At 42.0% G+C, this 20,442-nt stretch overlaps 2 protein-coding genes across 3 annotated transcripts in view; one reads left to right on the top strand and one right to left on the bottom strand.

The window, feature by feature from the left end:
- On the top strand, positions 1-10,021 carry HOMEZ (homeobox and leucine zipper encoding). Of its 2 annotated transcripts, none has more exons than XM_060096459.1 (2): positions 1-194; positions 5,918-10,021. In XM_060096459.1, the coding sequence occupies exons 1-2, from the start codon at positions 155-157 to the stop codon at positions 7,510-7,512; spliced, it is 1,635 nt and encodes a 544-aa protein (XP_059952442.1). In that variant the 5' UTR covers positions 1-154; the 3' UTR covers positions 7,513-10,021. The 2 variants fall into 2 exon arrangements, with proteins under 2 accessions (XP_059952442.1, XP_059952443.1); XM_060096460.1 differs by lacking the exon at positions 1-194 and adding an exon at positions 5,386-5,524.
- Positions 9,160-20,442, bottom strand: part of RNF212B (ring finger protein 212B) — a 22,540-nt gene continuing 11,257 nt past the window's right edge. Inside the window, exons 7-15 of the mRNA XM_060096461.1 lie at positions 20,170-20,198; positions 19,012-19,058; positions 18,748-18,790; positions 18,528-18,588; positions 18,102-18,150; positions 12,486-12,525; positions 12,089-12,189; positions 11,333-11,394; positions 9,160-9,816 (exon numbers count right to left, since the gene is read on the bottom strand). Of these exons, the coding sequence (XP_059952444.1) occupies positions 9,751-9,816; positions 11,333-11,394; positions 12,089-12,189; positions 12,486-12,525; positions 18,102-18,150; positions 18,528-18,588; positions 18,748-18,790; positions 19,012-19,058; positions 20,170-20,198 (498 nt within the window). The 3' untranslated portion in view covers positions 9,160-9,750. The remainder of the gene's footprint in view (positions 9,817-11,332; positions 11,395-12,088; positions 12,190-12,485; positions 12,526-18,101; positions 18,151-18,527; positions 18,589-18,747; positions 18,791-19,011; positions 19,059-20,169; positions 20,199-20,442) is intronic.

Raw genomic sequence — 20,442 nt, forward strand, 5'->3', positions numbered from 1 at the left:
GGCTGGGCTAGACGGGCGCGCTCTCGGGGGCGGGGGGGGGGCAGTCCCGGTCCCAGCCCTCCGCGCGGGTGGGCTCGGAGCAGGCCGCACCGGGCAGCAACCCCACTCTCACCCCGGAGGCCCCCTGCCCTTTCTCCCCCTTTCCCCCCGGCCCATGGTGCGAGGCTGGGAGCCGCCGCCCGGGCCGGACTGCGGTGAGTGATCCCCAGCCCCTTCGACTTCCCCTCCCAGCCCCTGTATGATCTCCGACCCCCGGAGCCCCATCCCCGCGCTGGGGGGAGGAGAATTCTAGGTTCGAAGTCGCCTGGTTCTCTCTCCTTTCTCCTCTGGACTTTTCGGTTCCCTGTTGTAACTGGGGGAGGGTGAGTGGGTGTGTAGGGAGGAGGGGAAGGCTGGGTAGGGACGCCCTTGGCGAGGGGAGGGTTTGAGATTCGCCTGCTTCCTGGGGCTCATCGCCCCAAGTGCAGGAACTTTTTGTTCTCTGACCCAGTTTGGAGCCTTCTAGACTGCCTGTGAAATGGAGGATAGGAGAAACGTTTCCTTCCCAGGCCTCCCCTCCTCCCCTCCATGACTACCTCCTAGCGACCTCAACACATGTACAGAAACCTGGCCTTATTCCTGGGGAGCAGTGGCCTTTGGGAATGCAAGGTTTAAGAGAAACTGCCCCTTCTGACCCCTACCCAGACATACTCAGAAAACCAACTAGGAAAGTGAGAACTTGAGTCCTCAGAGGTTCCTGGTGTTGCGTCCTAATCTGAGACTTCTAAACTGAAAGAAGACTCAAGCTGAGACCTATTTGGTAATGAGGGCCCAGATGTGATATTTTATCATATGAACCCCCTTCTCACCATACATTTGAAGCGCTTTTTATGATTAGGATAAGTAGGTGGCAGTAATTGAAAACACAAAAAAAAAACTCCGAAAAAACAAAAAAGCCAGTTAAAGTTGGGAATTTTTTAAATGATGCATACATATCTTAAGAACTGTCATTAAAAGTACGTTCATTTCACCAATCTCTTCGGTTAGTGTCCAGGCGTTTTCTTTATGTAAGTATGCTGATTGGCAGTCCCAATTGTCTTTCTAGTATAAACTACATAAGTGAATCTCAAATCTGGCTGCACCCTGAGAACTTTTTAAAAACTACTTATGCCTGGGCCCCAGTCCAGGCTAATTAAGTCAGAATGAGGAGGTTGATGCCCTGGTTTAAGTTTCCCAGATAATTCTAATGTGCAGCCTGAGCCTGGAGCCACTGCCTCTCATCATCTGTGATTTCCACGTTTGGTTTCTTTAAAGTGGAGTGAGAATTTAAACACTTTTGAAGCAATCTGAGTGCAGAATACTTCTGAGTTTTTAAAATCCCCTGCCCCTCCAGTCTTTTACAGTTTTCTTGCCTACTCCCAAATCAAAAAAATTTTTTAATGTACACTCCTTTGTATTATGTCTTTCCAAAGCATTTGACTTTGTTTTCATAGAAACAATTTTTTTCTTTTGGCCGCTCTGTGCAGCTTGCGAGGTCTTACTTCCCCAACTAGGGATTGAACCTGGGCCCTCAGCAGTGAAAGCACGGAGTCCTAACTACTGGACTCCCAGGGAATTCCCAGAAACAATTCTTAATGCACTAATTTTTCATAGGTTTATGTGATGTTTAATTATTATATACAGAAAAACAATGAGCCTAAGCAGGTTTGGAATTACACACAACTGGCCTAAGCACATAGGGCAGCTGAAGGAAGCAGCTGACTTTGCCACACTAGAGTAGCCTACCAGTCTCTAGTTTCCAGTGCACTATGGGTATTGATAATGTAATCCAGTAGGGGTCAGTTAAGCCAGGCTTTTGGCCCAGTTGAATACCCCTCACTTCCACTCTCTCCAACTAATATCACCAATGCCTAGTAGCTTCTAGACTAATTCAAATTCTCTTGAGTCTTCCAAACATTCTTTCCATTCATTCATAAACTGTTTCTCTTTAAGCATTACCACCATTGCTTTTATTAAGTTGGGAGGACATAAGGCAGAGTTTCTTAACCAGGGCTTCTGGGCAATCAGCAAACCCCCCGAGATTATACTTTATGTAATGTATAAGTGTGAATGTTTATGGGGCAGGGGGGCGGTAAGTCATAACTTTCTGAGAGTTTATAACTTCTGATTTTCAAAGAGGTTCATGATCAAAAAAGTTGAGAAGCACATGAATTGAATATCACTAAAAGTCCTTTAAGGCCCTTGAAAACTATCACCAAAACACATTTCATTCAGAAACATACCTCAGTTCTCTGAATAAAGATTTAGGGAATTTAGCAGCCTCATATCTGGTCTCTCACTTGAACTGTTTCCTGCTTTTAACCATAAGCCTAGGCTTGAGGGTTTTTTGGCACCGTGCAGCATGCGGGATTAGTTCCCCCACCAGGGATCAAACCCATGCCCCTTGCAGTCCTGCAGTGGAAGTGTGGAGTCCTAACCACTGGACCACCAGGGAATTCCCAGCCTAGGTTCAAGTTCTGAAGACCTCTTTTTCCTAGGATTGTGTGAACACCTACACTGGAAGCTTAAGGCAGCCCATTCTTTTCTGCCTTTTGTTCAGGGGTATGGAAAGCCCAAAGGGAAATAGGGTGTTACCCTGACTGTATTTTTTATTAATGATTTTAAGTAGCAGTGGGGCATATCTGGCATGGATACAAGTTTAGTAATAATTCAGAATTGATAATACCACCACCACCACCTCTGCCCAGAGGAGTCCTTATTTCTCCAGCTTTCCTTCCCTTTTTCTCCCTTCTCCAAATGAGGTACAAGGACATAAGACACTATAGTGTCTTCACTGTGGTTTTGATTACTGTAGGGTCTACCCTCTTTGTTATAGTTCTCATGAGCCACTCCCTGGATAGTTTTCTCCTATATCAAAGCCAGATTCTTCCAGGGAGGTACCAGCTCTACAGCTGTGCCCTGATTTAAGCCACAATTCTGTATCAGGAAGTCTTCCACGACTTGTGTTTTGTGTCACTGGAAAACTGTAGATACATACAGTATACCAGATATGACCTTTGCATTACTGTATGTTATACTGAAATATCAAGCTGATATGGGAATCTGATAGCAAACCACATGAATGAAAGTAAAATGCTTCCTGGTGGGCTTATAGCTGTGCCTGCCTTATTTCCTGTCTGGCAGTCTTCATCCTCACACTGGACTGCTTTATTCCTTATGCTACCTTTTCCTCGTATCTAAACTGTTATGTGACCTTAAAAAACAGGACACAGACAAGGTTAAGTGGATGTCAAGTGCTGGAGCATCAAGTGTTCTCCAGCTTAGATTTGGTGGTGTTCCTGGTGGGCCACAATTTCCAAATGGTGGTTTAGTGCCTGGCTGTGCAAGCACTTCCTCAGAGCCCCTCAGCTGTGTCTGGGATGGACCTGGAGGGTAAAGGTAGAGCTACCACACTGGCAATTCACCTAGTAATCAAAAAGAACTTATATCCAAATTATGGATTCAATTCTAAAGCAGTGATTTTGCTACTTTTTAAAAGTTTCAAAATCCTTTCTGGAATTATATCCAACTCCCCAAATATAAAAAGTACAAAATCAGGGGCTTCCCTGGTGGCGCAGTGGTTGAGAGTCCGCCTGCCGATGCAGGGGACACGGGTTCATGCCCCGGTCCGGGAAGATCCCACATACCGGAAGTGGCTGGGCCCGTGAGCCATGGCCGCTGAGCCTGCGCGTCCAGAGCCTGTGCTCCGCAACGGGAGAGGCCACAACAATGAGAGGCCCGCGTACCGCAAAAAAAAAAAAAAAAAAAAAAAAAAAAAGTACAAAATCAGAGACACCCTGGTTTCCTCCACTGCTCATTAGGATTAAGACTGCAATAACAGACTGAAACAGTCATTTTAAAGGATTCAGTCTTTGCCTCGCTTCCCCTGTTGTCTAAGAGGAGCATTACCTTATATCAGAATCAGCCCGTGAGGCTGAAGCAATGATAAAAGCTCTAATTTACTGAGCCTTTACTTTGGTCTAGGCATGACGTCAGTTGCATTTTTTGATTTAGTCATAAACTTGCAAGGTAGACACTGTTATGGCCTCCTTTTATTCTGATGGGAAAATAAAGCTTAGCGAGCACTCTAGGGAGTGGAGAAGCTGCGATTCACCTCAAATCTGCCTCACCCCAGACCTCCACCTCTAACAGCTCTAGGCCCCGCCTACACATGACATCTAGCACAAAGTAGGTGCTCTGTAAAAATATATGTAACTTTACATACATGCAACGTTTTCTACACATGAGGAAACTGAGGCTCCTATAAGTTCAGTAGCTTTTGCCCAAGATCACATGGCTGGTGGCAGAATTGTGATTCAAACTGCAGGCTGGCCTTAATCGTATTTTAACCCACTATGCCATGCTGCCTTCATTTACCCTTTTAAGGTTCTCTTCAAGCTGTACTGCCTTTAGGGTCTGCATGGCCTTCAGTTTGTTAAGATTTGCTTGTTAAAAGGGAACGGTGACACCCATTAGAATGCTTCCGAAGTTTTCTGTTCATCATATAAAATCCCCGATATTACACTGCACTATGTGTAACTTTCTGGACTTGAGATTTTTCTCAATTCATCATGTAGCATTTATATCGGAATCCTGTCCTATCCATAACATATCAGAAGTAATATTTATAAACTCAGATGGGATTCCTCTAAGAGTAAAGGATGACAGATGTTTTAAAGTCTCTAATGCGCACACAGGGAGCCGAGTTAAAATTTGGTCAACAGGGAACTCCCTGGCGGTCCAGTGGTTAGGACTCTGTGCTTCCACTGCAGGAGGCACGGGTTCCTCCCTGGTTGGGGAACTAAGATCCCAAAAGCCCCAGGCATGGCCAAAAAAACAAACAAAAAAAAATCGGTCAACAGAATTATTCTGGGAAATAGCTTGAGCAGGTTTCCAAGAATGAAGCGTAGTCAGAGGCTTTCCCTGCAGTCCCCACACCCACGATGACCCTGGGAGCCCTGGTGCTGCTGGGTAGCTTGCAGGACCCCGTTACAGTTTATAATGAGAGAGCCCACCTGGTCCTGAGAAGAAAGCTGGACTGAAAAGATAAGAGCTGAGGGCCTCCCGTCTTGTGCGGAGGGGCTGCTAAGGTCTGAGGGAGCTCTCTAGGCTCCCTGGAGAGAGACTCAGCAGTTGGAAGAGACAAAGGCTGGGGGGAGGGGAATAACCTTTGTTCTGAGGATGACAGGGGTAGGAAAGTTCCCCTCCCTCTACCCTAACCAGACCAAAACCGAGGAGGAGCAAGCCCCATTTATCCCAGATAGCTGACCTATCTTATCCTACTGAGAGTTAGAAAAAAAACCCATCAATCCCCTCCCCCTAACACTCGCCCACAAAGAAGGGAAAGAAAAGGGGGCTGGGCAGAGGGACTGCTATCCTACCTTCTAGATTTTCACACGTTGTATTCTTAACCTTTCCATATTCTAGAGAGAATCTAGAGATAACTCTAGAGATAATCTGTTAAGAGCTAAAGTGTTCTGGGATTACACCTCTTCTGGTTTTCTTGGTGAGTCTTAGTTTTGTCACTCTTGTTCCATTAACTTAGAGGGTGGAGTGAATTTGAATGGGAAAGATAAAGGCTATAAGGATGTTTTCCTTTTTAACCTCTGAAGTCAGATTTTGTTTTTGGTGACAACACTCACTAGTAGTCTTGTGACTTGGGATAACTTAACCTCTATGGACTTTGGTTTTTTCATACTTACAAGGGAATTATAGCAGGCTCTGATGATTCACAAGGTTATGAAAATTAAATGAGAAATTGTTATGCACTTTAAAAGCAATCCAGCACAGTACACGTAGAAGTTGATTGTTTTGGAGTCCAACGTTTTGTTTGGTAGAAATTGAACAATGGGTTGAAAGAGGAGCCCCAGTGATCGAGCTGTTTCTCTTCTTATTACAGCTATCTCTGAAGGGCACAAATCAGAAAGCACCATGCCTCCTAATAAAGAGGCCAGCGGTCTTAATAGCTCCCCTGCGGGGCTCATCTGTCTCCCTCCAATCTCTGAGGAGCTACAACTTGTGTGGACCCAAGCAGCCCAGACCAGTGAGCTGGATGGCAATGAACACTTGCTACAAACCTTCAGCTACTTTCCCTATCCCAGTTTAGCAGACATTGCTCTTCTCTGCCTACGCTATGGGCTGCAGATGGAGAAAGTCAAGACTTGGTTTATGGCCCAGCGCCTCCGCTGTGGCATTAGCTGGTCATCCGAAGAAATTGAAGAGACTCGAGCCCGAGTAGTCTACCATCGGGACCAACTCCATTTCAAATCCCTTCTCTCTTTTACTCATCATGCAGGGCGGCCCCCAGAGGAGGTGCCTCCTTCTCCAGTGCCACCTCCAGAACAAGTTGGTCTTGGAATAGTTCCCCTGACTCTTAGCGAGCCCACCCAGATGAAAGGATTGAAGGTAGAGCCCTCAGAGCCCTCAGAGCCACTGAGTCACCAGAAAGCAAAGGAGCCCCCGATGGCACCTGGCAGTGGGGCATTCCCCCACCAATCACAATTTTGGCAGGATCTTCAAGGCAGTGGCCTCTCTAAGGAGCAGGCAGGCAAGGGTCCTGACCAGTCACACGGCCTAGGTACTGCTTCCTGGAACCACTCCACAGCTGTCCACCAGCCCCGTGCTCGGGATAAGCCCCCACCCGTCTCATTACTTGCCAGTAGTTGTAAGGAGTCAACATCTAATGTGACTCCTCCTTCCTCTACCTCTTCTTCCTCTTTCCAGGTACTGGCTAATGGAGCTACTGCCACCTCTAAACCCCTCCAGCCGCTGGGCTGTATCCCACAGCCACTGTCACCCAATGAACAGGCACTACGCCCACAGCTGGAGCCAGCCTGGCCCCAGGGGCTAAGGCATAACTCAGCACCCGGTAGGGTTGGCCCTGCAGAGTACTTTTCCCCAGATATGCAACGCCAGCGAAAGACCAAGCGCAAAACCAAAGAGCAGCTGGCTATCCTCAAATCGTTTTTTTTACAGTGCCAGTGGGCACGGCGTGAGGATTACCATAAATTAGAGCAGATCACTGGCTTACCTCGGCCTGAGATTATTCAGTGGTTTGGTGACACACGCTATGCCCTGAAGCATGGGCAACTAAAATGGTTTCGGGACAACGCAGTACCTGGTGCCCCTAGTTTCCAGGATCCAGCAATTCCCACACCACCACCTTCAACCCGCTCCTTGAATGAATGGGCTGAGACACCACCTCTGCCGATCCCCCCACCCCCACCAGATATACGACCCTTGGAGAGGTACTGGGGAACCCACCAACAGCTACGGGAAAGTGATATCCCTCAACTGAGTCAGGCATCAAGGCTTAGCACCCAGCAGGTACTGGATTGGTTTGACTCTCGATTACCTGAGCCAGCTGAAGTGGTGGTTTGTCTAGATGAAGAGGAGGAAGAGGAGGAGGAAGAATTGCCAGAAGATGACGGGGATGAAGAGGAGGAGGAGGAAGAAGACGACGACGATGATGATGATGTGATCATCCAGGACTGAGGGGGCACTGGGGGAGGGGAGGTCTGTTACTAAAAGACGAACCAACTTAGTAACTGTTTAAACAAAGAAACCACATTTTTTTACTTACCTTGTGGCAAAGAACTGAAAAGCTTTGTGTTTTTGAGGGTGGGGGACAGCGGGATGTAGTAAGGGTGGACCGGGGAGGATGATCATGGAGGACAAAGCGAGCTGGGGATTGGATGGGCAGAAATCCAGGCCTCCAGCCTCAATGAGAAGAGTGCTATGGGTCTGGTCCAAACTATGGGGCCGGGAAAAGGCTCTTGCTCTCCTCGTATCGGCTGTTCTTTCCCCTTAGTGTACTACAGAGAGGCCAGGCTTTGGCCTACATCTATGGAGGACTAGAAAGGAGGAGTAAAGATTCCAGTACATCCCCCAGTCCCACCCCACCATTTTCCTTGAAGTATAAGGCTGCCTTGCACCCCCCTTCTTTTCTCTCTGAGCACAAGTCCACACATAATGCAGCCAAGAATCTCAGTACGTCCCAGTCAATCACAAATATTTCCTCTTCCTTATACCAGCTTGACTTTATATGTTTTCCTGCTGCTTTATTGAGTCACACAGGGAGCAGAATGTTTTCATTTCTAATACTGGACCACTATGCCTTGTACCTTTTTATCTTTCCAAAACCCCCATTCTGTTCACTATTTGTCTCAGGGTAAATCTTCCCCCCGGAGCTTGTGAAAAAGTTTAATAATTGGGTGGAGAATAATTTAGACTGGATATTTATTGGAGGTGGGAATTAGGGGAGATGTCCTTTAAAAAAAAGTAGAATTAGAATTACTGAGGGGTAGAGAGGAGAGGGAATGGTTTCTACTGTTCAGAGGGACAGTGCAGGTAGGTTCCAGGTTTGGTTTTACAAACCTGACAGTCCCTCCTGCCTAGCTTGACAGAGACTGATTTTTTTTTTTCAGAGACTGATTTTTTTATCTTTTTGGTGTTGGTTTAATGTGTCCAGAAAAGAGACTTTCCCCTCACTTTATACAATCTGTCTTGGAGACAGAGGGACCATGGTCCTTAACTGAATTAATTGATGTTTTAGAATGGTTTTCATCAGTTGGGGTCAGATATAAAGGTATCAGTGGGTTAACCATCTAGAAATAAAAAAGTGGAAAGCCCCAAATTGCTAGCATAATAATAAAAAGGCCAAAAATAAAATTGTTTCTCTCACCTCCACTTTGCCACTTCTATGGTTTAGAGATAAATGGAGCCAAATCCATTAACTTTCTGATTTAGTGTGCTTTTTATTTATTTTTGAAGCGGCAGGATATACTGAGGTAAAGTAAAAGAACAAAAACTTGAAAAGTTAGTAGATCAATATCTATCACTAGGCAGACTTTTTTCTGCACCTGCTACAGCACAGGCTCTTGCTCAGAAGAGAGGGAGTTTAGAAACGCCTTTAAAATAAATTCAGTTTCAGAAAGGGTAGTGGGATCCTATTCAGCTACAAGGTCATTCCCAAGACCAAATTTATTTCTGGCAGATGCTATCTTTACATTTTTCCAATGTTTTTGCTTAAGGTATGCCTGCCAGTGGCCTACCCATTTAATCCCTCATTTCTACCCCTTAGTACCCAAAGAAGAATAAATGTTTGATCTCAGTGGTAGTGTTCTTTGCCCATTCCACCATTTGAGAGCTTGTAATACCAATAGAGTTGCAGTAGCAATAAAAGGACATCCTCTTTATTTCATTATCTGTGTACTTTAGTAAGCCTGTGTCTCCACCCATTACCAAACAGAAAGGAAAATCAACATACTTAATAGTACCTAGGCACAGAGGAAACAATAGGCAAATAGAAAAAGTATAATAAATTAGGGCAAGGAACAGTGTTGTGGCTTGTTAACATCGGCAGTGGGAGAATATATCCAAAGCTAAAAAGTGAAATCCAGAAATAAAACATGGTTAATAAGTATATCACCCCACCGCCCACCCCCAATGATGCCAAGAATTGTTTTTATAACCTTGTTTCAAATTGCAGGAAATAAGGGAGCTACCTGTATCTTGTGGGAGAGATATAAACATCTTCCTGAAGCTCTGACCTGACCATTTTCATAGGAAGTAATACAGGGTGTATAGGGTTAAGATTGAGAGAGAGAAGGTACAGAGTGAAACCAGGAAACAAGGTAGGGGTACATTGTCCAAGGCCATCACACCTAAATGAGTATGAGATGCTACCATCCGTCCTTCAGCAGTATGTATAGATCAGATCTTGAAGATGGTCTATCTGGGAGTGTTCCATGCTTCTCTCCCCCTGGCTAATCCCATCTGCCTCTGTTGGTAGAGATTCTGCAGCACAGGACAGGAAGGCAGTTAAGGGTGTTTGTAACAAAAAGGGCAAGTAAGGCCCTCTCAAGTCATTATATGAAGTTTATCCTGACAGTAAACCGCTGCTGTTGCTTCCCCATAGTTTTCTCCATTTCATGAAAACTAACTTTTCCAAACTAAGATTTGATACATCTAATGCGACAAAGGCTTTGTTGCTACTTATGAAACTGGAGCATTTCCGTGGTTTATGGTGATAAAGCCGAATATTTGAAAATCAAACAGTTTTGGGAAGCCTGGAACATGACTACCATACCCAGAGATGATTACCAGGGAGTCAGAGTTCTTAGGCCTCTGGGGAAGTGGTACTTTCTTCAATAACTCTTTTTCTAACTTTATTATGGAAATTTTCAAAAAATACAAAAACAGTAGTATAATGCACTCACATGTACTCATCACCCAACTTCAACAGTTAACTCATGGCCAATTTTCTTTCATTTCTACTTTCTCACACTGCCCCTTTCCACTAGATTAAGCTAAAGCAGAATTCAGACAATCATTTAATTTTCTATCCATAAGTATTTTAGTATGCATCTCCAAAAGATAAAGACTATTTTAAAAAACATAACCACAATAGCATCATGCCTACAAAAAAAACACTATTAACAATTCCTTAATATCAAATGTCCACTAAGTATTCAATTTTCCTCAACTGTCTCATAAATGTTTTTTTAGTTTGTTCCAATCAAGATCCAACTGGAGGCCATTTATTTGCAGATGGTTTATGTCTCTTAAGTCTTTTTTTCACCTGTAGATTAATCCCTCCATTTACAAGGGTCTTAGAGGGATGTTATTTCCCCAGCATTGTCTGTTAAGGCTTAGACCCTAATTCCTTGCTGATGAAAATAAAGGGAATTTTGGAACATGAGAGCAAAATATTTACCTACCTTAGTAGGTCACCAGGAGCTTGGCCTAAATATCCTCAAAACCCAAGGTGTAAAAGTGAACTTAAAAGGCAAGACTGGACTTTTCATTTAATAGAGCTCCTTACAAACCTCTCTTCTCATTCCCATGCTCTTTTCCTCTTGTTTCCTGGATCAGAATCATAGTCTCATAAATTTACAAAACATTATTCTGCTGTTGCTCTTTGGAGAAATGAAAATGGTTTTTCCTAGTTCAAGCAGTACCTCTATCCAAAATATATATTCCATTGAAAATCCCTTTCTGTGAAACTCCTGGGAATGTCATTTGTGTCCACATCCTTAGTTCACCCTGGCCAAGACCTCTCAGTTTAAAACCTTTCATTACTATGTGACCTAATTTTTAAACCCCAAACCAGGAAGGTAATCTGACAGTCATATTATCAGAGTGACACCACTCTGGAGAACTGTGTACCTGTGGTTACCACACTTGAAACCACATCATTCTCCACTGGTTATATTCTATCACTTTAACAAGAGACCAGAATGAGGCATTAAGTGTGCAGGCCTAACTGTGTGAGTTTTTCATGAGCAGACCAGTTAGACTGGCCAGGGCTCACCTGTAGGGCTGGTAGCTGGAAACCAGGAAGACCCTCTAGTGTGGTTCTGCTCTCCCTCTGACCTGGAGGATGGAATTAAATAGTGAAAGATAACTACCTGGGGCAGTTTCTCAGTATTGTTATTTATGCATCAGGATAAATAAGTGGTTCTTAGTCTGCAGTACACTACTCAGAAGGGAAAAGACTGTTAGCTAAGCAATTCAAGAGGTGGGTTATAAAGTCCATTCTTTTACTGTGAGGATGGGGTGGTGACACAGAGGTCTGAGATTTGAGTTTAACTATGAGCAGAAAGATGTAGAGACAATATAAAGATTTTGGTGAGCTATGAAAGATGACAGCCCCTTATCACAAGGACTGGTAGCAGAGGTACCTTTTGGGAAAACATGAGGAGAAAAAATGATGCTGGTTTTATCATTCTCATTCAGCACTAAGCTCCCAGCAATGCTGCAACATAGGGATCTCAAAAGAAACAAACAAAAAGCCAGTTTAATTCTACAGGCCAACCTTCTGGCTAAAGAGCAGAACTCTACTCCTGGTGACAGGATGAGTGATATTTAGGCACAATCCAAAGCCTGCCTTCACTGTGAAGGAAATGGGGTAACTCTTAAAGAATATTAAGGAGTTAAACTTGAGACAGTGCTTTTTTCAGGGGCTGGGGTGTAAAAATCCCAACTTCTTTGCCCCTTGAAAATCTTCATTTTAGTGTATATGTCAATGGTTGAAGCTCCACTCCTTTGGGAATGTTATTTAACTTACCTGAATTATTGGGGGTGAGGACTCCTGTTTGACCTGAATCCCCACCACTTAGGGATGGTCTGAAAGAAAAAATCCCCTGTCCGGAGGAGGCAGATGAAGGTCTAAGGAGGGGAAATAAAAGCATCAGCAGAGAAAAGGAAAGGTTAAAGTAAAAGCCATGTGTAAAGGAAGGGCCTACACATTTAAACCAGAGAGGAAATGAATCCCCTGCTTGCAACTCAGAATACAATTAAGTAATTCAGATGTATATTAGACACAGTACTGTTCAACCTTCTCTTTTGTTTACAAGGTAGATTATAAACTTCAGTGGTATAGGCCATTGGAGAAGTAACCACAGGGCTGCTGGCAGAATGTCAGTGGGAACAGATCTCAAGTGAAAGGAAGCAGTATTACTTACCTATAAGATAGGCTGTGAGTGGAAGCTGGTGAAGGGGTTTCTGAAAAGCATAAAAATGAGCCTATGAGATAATTCATGAACCAAGAAGAGATCCAGGTATTTGGGGGGCCAGGGCAAAGGAACAGGGGATCAAAGATTTTGGTATATATGTTAGACTTGGGGGCTAATGGCAAGTGAAAAAGCCCACAAGTCACCTAGCAGTGGATCATAAAGGTGCTTTCCTCTTCCTTTCATGAGTTTATGGGCAAGGATCCATCACTGCCTTGTTGCACTCTAATGTATCTGTCCTTGGTTTCCCCTCTAAGGTGAAGATTATCAGAAAGGATGGCTAAAGACAAAGGGTCATTAAATTGGCTGGGAGTGACAGAAGTAAAAATGTAGAGTAAGGACCTCCACAGATTCTCTCCATAACAGGAATGAGAAAACTGGCAGAAACAGTCAGAATCAACTTCTTCTGAATTCTGGAAATTAACAAAGGGCTTTTAGCAATCTGGGGAACGTTTATTCCAGAAAAACAGCTGAATGTGAGTAAGAACAGTGAGTTTTGTGACATTTTAACTTGCCCTATTCCCATTTCTCCCTCTCCAGCTCCATGGTAGCCTTGAAAATCAACAGTTTGGCAGTCATCATAGGGGATGGAATGGGGTTGGAGCTCTTTCAAAACCTCATTCCCAGAGAATTGTCATACTTGACCTGCCTAGCTGTTCACTGGAAGACTTCACTTGCAAGGCTGCCTTTATTTGACCTGACTTGGAGCCAAACTTACCAGGACTTGGAGCTTAAGAGTTCACCAAGTATGAAAAGCCTTTTCTCCAGGAGTGTTTGTTGCAAATAATTAGAGGCACTTGTTTAGGCTGCCTGAGGAGGTGAATATCAGTTGGGGCAAACAATAGGCTAACCAAAAAGCATAAAAGGAAAAGCTGTGGAATGACCTGTCCACCGGGATTTTGAAAAGGAACAACAAGTTCTTGGGAATCTAGGCCATGTGCATGCACAGGGCTGTGTGCATGCTCAGGAAAGATTGAAAAGGCCCTAGGCTCTCACCTTGGGACTACCTTGAGGTCATACAAGCAGAAAGTGAAAGCTAAGGCACAGTCGTCAGCTGAGTGTTGAAGGTGCACCCCAACACACAGTTCCTCAGCAAACACTGAAGGATTTATTGGTACTAGGTGTTTAAGGAAAGCTCTGTCCAATCATTAGCTGAACACTAAGCTAACCAAATAGAGACTTCAGTGGCCACACAAGAAAGAATACAGATTTTACAGAATCAGTTTTAGAAAGTCACAAAACAAACAATGACAAACAGCAACAACAACAACAAACCTTGGGAAGGGAGGAAGTATCTGATTCTTAGAGTTGCCATGCTATATTATTTAGCTGTCCAGTTTTCAACAAAAAATTATGAGGCATGAAAGAAACAAGAAAGTATGACCTATGTAAAGGAAAAAAGCACAAGCAATAGAAACTGTCTTTGAGGAAGCCCAGATACATTGGATTTTAAAGACAAAGTCTTTAAACTAGCGGTTCTTTTTTTTTTTTTTTGGCCACGTTGACAGGCATGCGGGATCCTAGTTCCCTGAACAGGGATCGAACCCATATCCCCAGCAGTGGAAACACAGTCTTAACCACTGGACTGCCAAGGAAGTCCCTAAATCAGCTATTTTAAACATGTTCAGTTAGCTAAAGGAAACCGTGTCTAAAGCACCAAACAAAAGTATGAGAATGGTCTCATCAAATAGAGAACACTAATAAAGAAATATTATATTAAAAAGAAGCAAATATAAATTCTGGAATTGAAAAGTACAATAACTAAAATGTAAACTTCACTAGAGATATGAAGTCAGAAAAAAGAATCAGCAAATTTGAAGATAAATCAATTGAGATTATCCAGTGTGAAGAAGAGAAAGAAAAAGGAATGAAGAAAAATGAACAAAGCCTCAAAGACCTTGGTGGAATACCATCAAGCACACCAGCATGTGCAAAATGGGAGTTCCAGAAGGAGAAAAGAGAGGACCAAGGGCAGAAAGAATTATCTGAAGAAATAATGGCTGACAACTTCCCAAATTAGATGAAAACATTAATCTATACATCCAAGAAGATCAACAAATCCCAAAGAGGATAAATCAAAGAGATCCGCACCTAGACTCATCATAAACTGTTGAAAGCTAAAGGCAAAAAAAGAAACTTGAAAGCAGCAAGAGAGAAGCCATTCATCACATGAAAGGGATTCTCAATAAAACTGGCACTGATTTCTCCTCAGAAACCATGGAGGCCAGAATATAGGAGGATAACATATTCAAAATGCTGAAAGACTGTCAATCAAAAATTTTGAATCCAGCAAAACTATCCTTCAAAAATGAAGGATAAATTAAGACACTCCCAGATGAGTGTCAAAATTAAGAGGATTCATCACTACCAAACCTGCTTTACAAGAAATACTAAAGAGAGTCCTTCAAGCTTAAGTGATAGGACACCGGACAGTAACTCAAATCTACATGAAGAAATAATAAATATCACTGGTAAAGATAACTACATTGATAAACATAAAAGTATAAGTGTATTTTTGTAACTTCCTCCTATCTGATTTAAAAGACAACTGCATAAAACATAATTATAAATTTATGTTGATGAGAACACAATTTTTAAAGATATAATCTATATAATAACAGCACAATGGAATGGAGAGGGGAATGGAACTATATAGGAGAAAAGCTTTTGTATACTGTTGAAATTAAGTTTGGTATTAATCTGAACTAGATTGTTATAAATTATGATGTTAATTATAATCCCTAAGAAAATAACAAAAAATATAGTGAAAGAAACAAGAAAGAAAGTAAAATGGTACACTAGAAAATAGCTGTTTGACACAAAAGACAGCAAAAATGGAGGAAGTGAGGCACAAAACATACATATGACATATAGAAAACAGGGACTTCCCTGGTGGTCCAGTGGTTAAGAATCCACGCTTCCACTGTAGGGGGCCCAGGTTCAATCCCTGGTCAGGGAACTAAAATCCCACATGCTGTGTGGTGTGGCAAAATAAAAAAAGACACATAGAAAACAAATAGCAAAATGGCAGAAGCAGACTTTCCTTATTAATAATTACATTAATATAAATGTATTAAACTCTCCAATTAAAAGGCAGAAACTGGCCAAATGGTGAAAAAAGATCCAACTATACATCGTCTATGAAAGACTCACTGTAAATTCAAAGACACATATAGGTTTAAAGTAAAAGGATGGAAAAAGATATTCCACGCAAACAGTAGACAAAAGAGAGCTGGAATGGGTAATATCAGACAAATGCACTTTAAGACAACCTTGTTACTAGAGACAAAGGTCAAAATGACAAAAGGGTCAACCCATCAAGAAGATATAACACTTATATATGAACTTAACAACAAAGTCCTAAAATACATGAAGCAAAACCTGACAGAATTGAAGAGAAAAATAGACAATTCAACAACAATAGAGCTTTCAATACCCCACTTTCAATAATAGATAAAACAGCAAGACAGAAGATCAGCAAGAAAACAGAAGATTTAAATGGCACTATATACCAACTAAATCTAACAGATATCTATAGAACACTCCACCCAACAACAGCAGACTACACACATTCTTTTCAAGTGTACAGGGAACTTTCCCCAGGATAGACAATGTTTTAGGCTATAAATTTAAAAGGATCTAAACCATACAAAGTATGTTGTTCAACAACAATGAAATTAAATTAAAATCAATTAACAGGAGGAAATTTGGGAAATTAACAATTATGTGGATAATCAACACTGCTAAGTAACTAATGGGTCAAAGAAAAAAAATCACAGAAGTTAGAAAATACTTTGAGATGAATGAAAACAAAAACACAACATACTAAAACTTAAAAGGATGCAGTGAAAGCAGTGCTCAGAGTGAAATTTATAACTGTAAAGGTCTATATTAAAAAAGCAGATCTCAAGTCAATAATGCTACCGTCCACTTTAAGAAACGAGGAGAACTAAACCCAAAAGCAGACGGAAAGAAGATGATTAGGGCAGAAATAAATGAAATAGAGAATAGAAAAATAATAGAGAAAAATCAAGAAAACCAAAAGATGGCTCTTTGAAATGATAAACAAAATTGACCAATCCTGTGGGGTGGGGAGAGGGATAAATCAGGAGGGTGGGATTAACACATACATATTACTATCTATAAAATAGATAACCCTAGCAGCACAGTGGTTAAGAATCTGCCTGCCAGTGCAGGGGACACAGGTTTGAGCCCTGGTCTGGGAAGATCCCACGTGCCACAGAGCAACTAAGCCCGCGCACCACAGCTACTGAGCCTGTGCTCTACAGCCCGCAAGCCACAACTACTGAGCCCACGTGCCACAACTACTGAAGCCTGCGCACCTGGAGCCCGTGCTCCACAACAAGAAAAGCTACCGCAATGAGAGCACCACAACGAAGAGTAGCCCCTGCTCACTACAACCAGAGAAAGCCCGCGCACAGCAACGAAGACCTAGCGCAGCCAAAAATAAATAAATAAATTAATTAATTAAAAAAAAAAAACAGATAACCAACAAGGACCTACTGTATAGCACAGGAAACTATACTCAGTGTTATATAATAACCTATAAGGTAAAAGAATCTGAAAATATATATATATATATATAGATTCAGTTATATAAATATACATACATATGTATGTATATGTCTGTATTGGGTTGGCCAAAAAGTTCATTCGATTTTTTTCTGGAAGATGGTACGGATATATATATATATATCTCAATTGCTGTGCCGTACACCTGAAACTTAGATGATATTGTAAATCAACTATACTTTAATTAAAAATTTTTTTAAAATAAATTTCCTTTTTAGAACTGTTTAAAAAATGGACTAATCTTCAGCCAGGCTGTCCAAGAAAAAAGAAGAAAGCCTCAAATAACTAAAATCAGGAATAAAAGAGAGTATTACTACTAACCTGACAGAAATAAATTGGCTAGAGCACCTACGTATTTCAAAGGGGTGAATAGGAAAGAACTGGAGGGAGGCTATCTGGTGAATTTCAAAAATGGTTATCCAGGAAGAGATCTGTGAATTTCAAAATTGCCTCTTGAGAAAGAAAGGGAAATCCTCTCCAAGTATACTCTATGGGCTGACCAATGCCTTGAAAGACAGTAATAACAGTAATAGTTCTAAGGGGAAAGAGACAAGAAATTAAGTGGGTGGAACCAAAATATTTCTTCACTGGAATATTTTTGTGTTTGATACACAGTGAAAAAGCCAGATACCCTTCAGGCTAACATTGGCATCTAGTTAATCTTTCTTTTAGATCTAACTTCTACTGCCATCTTGTGGCAATTAAAATCCAGGTCAATTATTTTACTTAAAAGTTACTTTCCGTCTCCTGACCAGAGGGTTTCAGTGACTTTCTAATACTCAAGTTTCAAGTTTCCCCTTATCAGTTTAAGAACAGAAATATCATTATTTGAAAAGTTGTATTTGGATACCTGGAACCACTGTCTGGAGAAACAGTAAAATGGCATTTGTATTATGCACAGAAAACCAGAAATCTGCTGGTATCTGCTCAGAATGTGTTGGCTTCTGACTCCTTCCCCTACCCTGCCCCTCTCACCAGTAAAAGAGTCTCTTGGAGTGCTCCTTCCCTGCAGCGCTCTGGCTCCCTGAGGGACAAATAATAAACATTAATAAATATATCCTGATTCTCTGGCTTCCATATTTCATGCTATGGCTATACACTGAAGCATATGTTTTTCTCCCAGAGTGGGTACGTGACTCCAGGAAAGATCCACACTTTATTCCTTCCAAAATGAACATGATGGACACTGTTAATGCAGTCCACTATTTTCACCCCTATTCATTCCGAGTCATGAATTAGGTCAGCTTCTAACATCAGGTCTGAATTGCTGAAAGAGAGTCCATGCAAGGCATCAGATAATTCATGCCAAAACCGATATAAGTTTAATATTCTTGCTTTAACCCTGGCTTTAATTTAGCATTAGAAATCTCAATCTGAAAAGACAATGTGAATATTTCTTACCTGTCCCAAGTTACTAAAGCCAGCCCCTCTATAAGGGATAGACTCCACTGAGGAGGACCGACTGTATAAGGCAAAACAAAAAGGAAAAAACAAACCTGGTATTAAACTTTTACACAGATATAAAGTCTCCTCAGTCCCTGTCTCAGCCGTATCTAGGCATTTCTTTCATCTTGCATCTTTTGCCAACAGTTCTAATGCTGCTGTGTAGCTTTCTACTCACCTGACCACTTGGCTGCTATGCTGAGAACTGGGTCGTGGAGTAACTGAAAGGGAATAAAATGCAGAATGAAAAGTTGCCATCAATGGTGCGCCCTGCTTTGCCTAGCCTACATGTTACAAGTGAGTGTCCAGGAGTATGGCCTTTTCATATCATACATAAGATTCGGAAAATCACATTATACTTTCTGAGAGGAAACCATCTTCCACATGGGAAAAGGATGTTTACTCATCTCACACAGATATTTGGGCAAAACATGGTCTCTACCTGACTGTGATGGAGAAGTAATGCCCACTGGTCGAGGTGTGGTTGACCTGCAAGGAAGGAAAAAAAAAAAAAAAGGCAGCTCTACTTTCTCTAAGCAGAACTTAGTGCCACCTTAGAGGATCAATCAGGTCATTATTTACAGAAATAACAGCCTTCTCTCTGAGCACAAATTGCTTACTAATCATGTATTACAGGTATTAGCCCAAAATACAGAGGCACGCTTTCCATATGGGACTCCTTGGCTCTCCAATTCCCTAAACGAAATCTTCTCCACTTCTCTATTGCCCATAATAGAAGTTCTGAAGTCCTTCTTTCTTCCTTCCCGTAGTGCCTCACCAGGTACTCTCAACTTTACATATATCTATCCATCTGTCCATCCATTCATACATCTGCCATTCCCTCACTCTCTCCATCCCCTCTTCCATCTACCCACAGACGTTTACTTAGTGCTCATATGTCTTAGATCCTGAACTTACAAAGATAACTAGAATATGGTTCCTATTTTTGAGAGGCTCACAGGCTAGTGGGAGAGACAAAAAGAAAAAGAGCAACAAAAGTGTTATAATGGGTATGTCAAAAGTACGGAAGTATGATAGAACACTAGACTCTAGCTTCTGTGAGTCAGGGGCCATGTCTTTTTAATCCACCAATGCAGAGCTGATATTAAAAATATATAATAACTGGTAGGGTACAGACATCTACAATTAGAATAATCGGTGATGTACACCCAACACCTAACACAGTGCTTCACCATCAGTAGGTACTTAATGAATATTTATTGAATAAATTGATATAATAGAACATCTAACTCTGCCTAATAAAGTGCTGACAGAGGAAATGACACATGAGTTCAATTTTGAGGGGTGAGTAGGATTTCATAAGGCGACGGTCAAGGGTGAGCATTCATCCAAGATTTTAGTTCAGCACTTTTCAGTGAGGAGCTCTTTCTTGGAGAAGTGAAAGATGAATGCATAAACCATTCCCTCCACCTCAGAGCCCACACAGGAGCTACAGCCAAGTGCCAAGAAAGGATAGAATTCACTTTGCTGTACAGCAGAAACTAACACAACATTGTAAAGCAACTATACTCCAATTAAAAAAAAAAAGAAAGGATAGAAATTTTCAAAGAGGGATGGTATGGGACCTGATAAAACTGACCTGCTTCCTTGGTACCAACTTGGAGATTCCTGTAGGTGAAAAAAATGGGAGTGAAGGAAGCTGTAGCTCAATGGTCCCAATCAATGGATCTTACTCGTCAGATAGCTAAGCTGCAATGTCCTCTAGTTGTGGTTACTAAGATGCCCAATAGAAGAAAAAACAGCAACAGTGAGTGTTTCCTCAGAAAATTATTAGCTTTGGGGGGAGAAAATTTTAGTTCCTCTTCACAAAAACATATTGGGAATCCTGTAGACTGATACATGTGGGGAAATA

Source organism: Mesoplodon densirostris, chromosome 4 (assembly GCF_025265405.1).
Source record: "Mesoplodon densirostris isolate mMesDen1 chromosome 4, mMesDen1 primary haplotype, whole genome shotgun sequence".
Taxonomy (NCBI): Eukaryota; Metazoa; Chordata; class Mammalia; order Artiodactyla; family Ziphiidae; genus Mesoplodon; species Mesoplodon densirostris.